General features: G+C 39.7%; 1 protein-coding gene across 1 annotated transcript; it reads left to right on the top strand.

The window, feature by feature from the left end:
• Positions 1-908: 908 nt before the first annotated feature.
• LOC108362421 (uncharacterized) lies at positions 909-6,601 on the top strand. Its single transcript, XM_017615378.1, is given in 5 exon segments — positions 909-1,389; positions 1,497-2,251; positions 3,695-3,935; positions 3,938-5,906; positions 6,381-6,601. Coding segments are annotated over 3 exon segments (2,133 nt in total). The 5' UTR covers positions 909-1,389; positions 1,497-2,113; the 3' UTR covers positions 5,692-5,906; positions 6,381-6,601.
• The last annotated feature ends 971 nt before the right edge of the window (positions 6,602-7,572 follow it).

The following is a 7,572-nucleotide window of genomic DNA, read 5'->3' on the forward strand; positions in this document are numbered from 1 at the left end:
GTGCCGGCGGTGCAGCAATAATGTAGCCATGCAAGGGACTGTGCAAAAGACCACTGAAACATCAGCCATAAAGTTGGAATATCAAAGCTTCTTGTCCACGCATCAATTTTTCAATTAACCATAATAGCTTACATAAAATCATATAAAAAGTGAATTGTATAAAACAATAAATAATACTCATACATATGTACATATTTACAAATGTGTCGCTTCCTGCGTGTGTGTGTGTGACTTTCAGTCTGATAACTATAAAACAATATATGTATGTACATATATAAAAAAATGGACTGAACATAAGAATGATAATGCTAAATAAGCACGGTCAATGAAGTAAAAACCACAACATGGACGGACATAAGTATGTATATTAGTGAATATATGTATAAGTTTATTAAAAAAAAGCAAACGCCGGCGCTCTGCTCTTTCCACCCAACGTTAATTTTGTACAACTCACAATGGCAAAATCCACGACCACAGTTGAGTGCCGTTGGAAACGGTCGGGTATTGGCTATGGAGAGAGCGCGACGGTGAGAAATGTGCTGCAGATGCGCACCAAAACAAAAAATTTCCCAAATCTCAAATGAAAGCGAAATTAAATTAATACGAGTACTATACAAACATACATACATACATACATACATACGGACAGACATGCTGAATAAACTTTAAATAATACAATAGTACTACAACTGAATGATTGGGTTTACGTAGACTGGGAACGCAAGCAGCGTTTATTGTTGTGGATGTCGCGCAAAGAGCAAGCGCAAAGAGACGACCAACGCGGTTGCTGGGTTCTAAACGCTCTCGGGCTCTCCGCATTGCATGGCGGCGGCACAGTACATTGCAGATGATGTATGTAGTGGTGACACCACTAGAACAACTCAGCGGCGGCGCTGACTCGTTGACATATAGCTGGCTGGCTGGCTGGCTGGCTGGCTGGTTGCTTCCGCTTCTAGACAAACGCAACGTTCTAGTTGGGACGAGCCGCTCTGGCAATCTGGTTGAAAATTCTTAATAGTACGTGTGCTACGAATATTGTGCGTTCGCAAGAAGACCGACCGCGCGCCCGCCCGCTGGACTTTTCTTCCACACGCCTACAAGCAGCAGTTTAGCCGTCAACTGTGAAAACAAAGCTGAACCAGCAGCAGCAGTTTGTTGGAACAAACAGATACGTTATTAAGGTGAATCTAAGGAGCCGCGGAAGGGCGGAAAACACTTGCATACGTACATATACATACATGTATGCATGTATGTATGTATGCAGCTTTGGGAAATAGCAGCAAAAATTGTGCGCACCACCCAGTGCGGTCATATTGGAAAATTAGTTACTGTGCTGTGCATATTTCTGACTTCGCTGCATATTGAAAGTGCATTGGTTGTACTAACTAGGTGAGTATGTGTAAATGTTTATTCATATGTATGTATGTATGTATGTATGTATGTATGTATGTGTGTGTATTTTATGAGAAAACTAAAACCGAATTTATGCATTATAGAAGTGCAAATCCATTGTGCAGTCAATTACCCGACAAAACGACATAACACACCAACAACAACAACAGCAACAATAACTGCAAGTGCGGCAGCACTAACAGAAAACGATAACGAAGCAAAAGTGCGATAGTGAAGTAAATAAAAAAAAAATAGAAACAAAAAATTCGTCACAACGACGTCTACCACGGTGGCAGCCACGGCGTTCACATCGGATACGCCGAATCAACAACAAATTTCACGGCGTCGACGTCGGCGAATAGTCGACCCTTCGCCGCCGCCGCCACCGCCTCCGCTGCCTCTATACCCAACTACCGCCAACGGCCACACCATTACTACGACCAGTCGTGTCGGTCGACGCGTGCGCCTACCGGTGCACCTGGCGACATCGGTGACGGCTCCCATAAGAACGGGAGCGTCATCTACGTTGGCTCCGAAAAAATTACGAACTTTGCGAAAATTGCTGTCGCGCGGCAAAAGAAGGCACCTCAAAGTGCGCAGTGCTAACAGCGGCGTCATCGGCATTCAACCACAGCAACATTTCAATAATATCATCAATAGCAACAACAATCAGAGTAGTATCGGCAACAATACAAATGCAATAGCCGATAGTGAAGATGCCATGAAAGTAAAGGAGCGCGAAAAAGTAATGGCTGATAAGAATTCAAATGAAGCATTGGAGGTGATTAAGGAAGCCGAAGTCGAAGGTGTCGTCCAACGAATGAACGGAGCAGCCGTGGATGCCTGCAAGTCGGAAAATGTAAGTGGTTTACACATATGTACATACGTACATATTTACATTAATCAATTGTGCATTCACTGATCAACAGTGGTTTTGGTGCCAAGCAGCTACAATTATTTTAAGACCTTATACTGCTTACATAAATAGAAAACAGAAAAACACAAATTTAACGTAACAATTTTATATTTTACGACTTGCGTCAGTACTAGTCAGCCATCATAGTCAATTTCTTAGTAGATATCTCTTTTCCATAGACAAGCCAAGTCTTGGTCCTCCTCGAATGGTGTCCGTTTTTCATTTCTTCAAATTTCAAATCACCCTGTACCGCAAAAAAAGCTCTAAATTCAAAATATTTGTACATGACAACTTATTGCACATTTACCGGCCTATACTTTGACATCTTACTTTAGAGATAAGAAATAACGGTGCAGATCTGATGATCTTCAAACACCTCAAAAATTTTCTAAATGTCAAAACTAAAGATTTCGTGAAACTCTTTCGTTCGACAATACATATTTCCATATTTCACATACATATGTAACTTGGGTAGAATTTAATTACATTCGACTTTTCAAACAGGTGCAGCCCTCTTCGAAATATTTTCAGACGACTGCCTTCCTAAACCCCTATTTCCCGGTGATACATATGTATGTCACCATATTCATAATTCAAATTACTTAAAAAAAACTTATGTTTTAACCAGGGATCGACCCACAAAATGGTAGTGCAGACCTCTAACCACTCGACCAATGTGGCCGCACACGATATTCATTCGCATGGGCAAATACCCGAGCGTTTTTCAATAGGAGTTCTATGCCATCAGTTTTCGTGCAGACGTAAATCTGCAGACATAAATATGTACATACTTACTGTACACATAAGAACCCAGCACATTGCTATTTTCAGCGACAAAAAGGTTGTACTAAAACCCATTTCATGTTTAAAGAATTTTGAGTACTCTAGGGGCACAAGGGGTCATAAAAACAAAGAGTGGAACTAAGAAACTGGCAGGCAAACAAGTGAACCAATAGCTACCCGAAAAATAGGACCGGTACCCTTCCTTGCGGCAGGACCATATACTGTCAGGAAAAAGGCCCTTGGCTAGGCTATCCAACTTATAGAAGTACAAGCTTAAGCCGTAAACTGAATGGTCATTGCAGGCTACGAGTCCCCTGAACACCATAGGAATCAGCACAGACTACGCCTTTCATTACTGTGATATGGCGGAACAAACCCTAATGCATATCCTTCTAGAATACAAGTCGGTCGACAACAAGCGCATTTTGCCCGAGATGGGTCTCATTGTGACTTTATAGCTTGTAGTTAGCCGAGCTCTCGTGAAGAGATTTGAGGCCACAGCAGACTTAATTTCGCAGCACATATTCTGTATTATATCTGTATACGTACCTATGTATCTAAAATTAATTCCCCACATGCCCATTTCCCTTTTTCATCCCACAGAAAGCTTCACCTTCACCTGCACTCCAGCAGCCTGCTCACGAAAAAATGCTCTATGATACGCGCATTCGGCGAAAAAATGTGCTGGCACTCAACGAGAAAGTGGCGGCCATACGCGAATATGAAAAATCACCGGTCTATAAGCGAGTTGGTCGCCTCTTCCATTGCAGTCCCGATCAGATAAAACGCATAGTACAGCAAAAGGATAGCATACTTGAGGCATGGCAACAACGTACGCGCCGCTGTCACGTGTTTCGATGCTGGGGAAAGCCGTCTTCGACTGGCTGCGACGTATGATCTACTACCAGGACATACACATAACCGATGGACTCATACAAAAGACAGCGTTGCAATTCAAGAGTGCAATGGGTCTGCAGAATTTCTTTCCGCATCAGGATTGGTGCGACAAATTTCGACAAACCTACAAAATATACACAAGTGATAGTAAATTGTTGAATATTGGCTACCCTCAGGGGTATTCAGTGCAAATTAAGGATGTCATGAAGGATGTGCTAAACGAGTGTACACCGGATGCGGGTAAGGCGCAGCTGCGTGATCAAGATGATGATGATGATGACGACGATGTTCAGGAAATAAAGGAAGAGCCTAAAAATAGCGACAATACTAGGGGGCGGCAAGAAGATGGTGGTGGCGAGGATATGGCGGCAAAGCGAAGACGTTTGAATGCCACTCAAAGTGGTACAATTGGCAGTGCGTCAAATGCTTCAAGCAGCACTCTAAATGCAACTGGAAATCCGCCCATTAATCGCATAAATTTGAGCAAAGTCAACATGAATACGCCCAATAAGAATGCAATGTCTTCTAATATTGAAAATAGAAGCGCTACACAGCCAGCGTTGCATAAGGTGCCAACGCCACAGATGCCACCATTGCGTCAACTGGTCGCATTGCCACTTCAGGGCAACGTCGCAGGCATGCCGCAAAAGGTGCTCGTCGCCACGCCCATTACACCTGCTGGTCAGGTGGGCGGCACAAAACCAATGACAATGACAATTATACCACTGGCGACCATAGCGCAATCGCAAAGCATGCAACCGGCCTCGGCAGCGGTGTCAGCTTCTGCGACGGCAGCTACTGCCAATGCGCTGACAGCTGCACTAGCTACAACAACGGCAACTGCAGCTACGCCGTCTTCAGATGCGGAAAAGTCAGCCGTGCCAACGCCTATGTTGGATATTAAAAAGGAAATCAAGCAAGAGCCGGTTGAAGTCAAAGAGGAATACATTTCGGATGCTGAAGTAGAAAGAGAAGGAGAAGCGGAAGAGGAAGAGGAGCCAGCGGCGACAGGGAATCCACAACAACAACAACGAAGCGCACATAGCATCCTGCAGTCGGCTGCGATTGCACCACAACGGAATTCTAAAAAGCGTCAAACTAATGCTTTTAACACCGATGCTGACGCCTCTCCGTCGAGTAGTGGCACAACGGTGGCAGAACGTGAATCGGCGGATGATGAAAATATCGCCTTGGCTAATTTGCGACGACTCATACAAACTCAAGGTAAAATTGTAGCCACTTCAACGCCACCACCACCAGTTGGCGTGCGTACTGCGATAGCAGCATCAGCGATACCGCCACTTGCGCCAAAACCTAACCCACCGCCCGTAACATTGACACCGATTACAGCTGCCATGAGCGATCGCCAAAATTTAGCAACTATATCAACGACTGCCATTACTTGCATACCTGCCGCCAACATATCTGCCATGAGCGGGTCATTGAGCTTCACTCCGCCCTTGCCGCCGTTGACGAAAGCACCAGATGCGGTTATAAATCGGATGGCGAATAAGCGGAAAAATACCGCAAATGATGGACCGATAATGCCGCCCATCAAAAGTTGTTCCGAGGCGCGTAAATACCTAAAGTTACTGGAAGACTTTGCATTGGTTAAAGAAAATTTTCGACTGATCGGTTTGATAACGCGCGCCGATGAAGTGCTGCGTGAGCTGGATGGTGACGATGATGTGGATGTGGATTAAGAGCGATCCGACGACGCTGGAGGGTTATTGGGATAATATTTTTGTAAGGCTGTATGCAATTAACTTGTGTACAGATGTAAGCACATACACACATACATACATTCATACGTATGTACATATAAATTTCGACATATAAAAGTTACTGTATCTATAGCTTTTTCTATGAGTACCAAAGCCGGTAATTGTTACCATAGTTTGTAAGTAAAGTGAGGAAGATGAATAAGGTACATTGAACAGGTAGTATCAGTAGAGCAGCTGATTTGATTTATTTTCAAATTATTTGGTCTCGAAAATGTCAAATATTTTTAATTTTTTCTCACAAAAATTCTGAATTGTTAAAATCCATTTGCATGTGAAACCTTTTCCATACAAAACAAGCGACTGAATAGCAGCCGCTGATTACTGGGCCTTGCAAAGGATGGATCAATGCTTCGAGAAGCAAACAAATTTACTAGGAAAGAAAGTTGCATCAATTTTTATTTTTTCCAATTTCAATTTTTTATTTTTTTATAATTTTTTGTATTTCACACGGCACGCTTTGATTTAGAAGAAAAAATTCAGAACAGTTTTTGACACTTTCGATATCAGAAGCAACAACAAAATACACGCAAATGTTGTTTTTGCTCTACTGATACTACCTGTTTAATGTGCCTTGATTGTTACCATAGTTTGTAAGTAAAGTGAGGAAGATGAATAGAAGTTTTCATACACACGTACATATGTATGTACATATATATGTACTTTGTTTTTTCTTCAATGCATATGAATTGATTTAATTTTATTGAACTGAATACCATGATACTTTTATGAATACTTTTATTTTTACACACCATGTAGGACATTAGAAGTCCACTAATTTTCATTAAAAATTCAATAAAATCACATACAGATGTCAATTCTTTAATTGAAATTGTTTTTTTTTAATGCAATTATTTGATTTAGGAGTTAGGCTCGCCGTAAAAGGTGTTGTACTAAAATTTTGTTGGACATCGTCTTCGGGAAAATTCTGGCAACTGTCTTTCAACTCACCACAATTGTCAATTCTGGCAATTGAAATTCTTGAAAGTTCTCTTCGGTATATCGAAAGACTAATTAAAAGATCTGCTAAGTAGGAAGTCTCGGCATTATTCTGTTTGGCTTTAAGCAATAAATAATAAAAACTTAGAATAAAAATAAAAATACATACATTGAAAAAGAAAAAAAATTAAATTCAAAAATATAAAGTTTAATAAAAATATTTTTCCAAGAATGAAATGATATAACAAATAGGTTTCCGTTAAAAAAAAATAAAATCTAAAAATTAAAAATAACTAATTAAAAAGGAAATATAAAATAAAATTAGTTCCTCGAAAGTAAGTTCTCTTGAAAGTTCTCTAAGGTATTTCGAAAGACTAATTAAAAGATCTGCGAACGAAGAAGTCCCATTATTATTCTGTTTGTCTTTAACCAATAAAAAATAAAAACTTAGAATTAAAATAAAAATGAATTAAAAAAAGAAAAAAATTAAATTCAAAATTATAAAATTTAATAAAAGTATATTTCCAAGAATGAAATGATTTAAAAAATATGTTTCCTTTTAAAAAAATAAAATCTAAAAATTAAAAACAAATATAAAATTAAAAAAGAAATATAAAATAAAATTAGTTCCTCGAAAGTAAGTAAAAATATTTTGCTTTGCAAAATGATATAATTAAAAAAATAAAAAATAAAATAACCATAAAGGGGTCATTCCATGTGCATATGTAAAAGAGGAAAACGACATAACCTTTAAAATGCCCTAATTATCTCTATTTCAGTAATAACAACTTTTAAATGAGTACATTTCATAAAATCTGTTGAAAAATATTTAAAAAAATAAAATCTAGTTGTAATTTTTATATA

This window comes from Rhagoletis zephyria, unplaced genomic scaffold (genome assembly GCF_001687245.7).
Source record: "Rhagoletis zephyria isolate East Lansing unplaced genomic scaffold, Rhagoletis_zephyria_1.1 Rzeph_scaffold_01008, whole genome shotgun sequence".
Lineage (NCBI taxonomy): Eukaryota > Metazoa > Arthropoda > Insecta > Diptera > Tephritidae > Rhagoletis > Rhagoletis zephyria.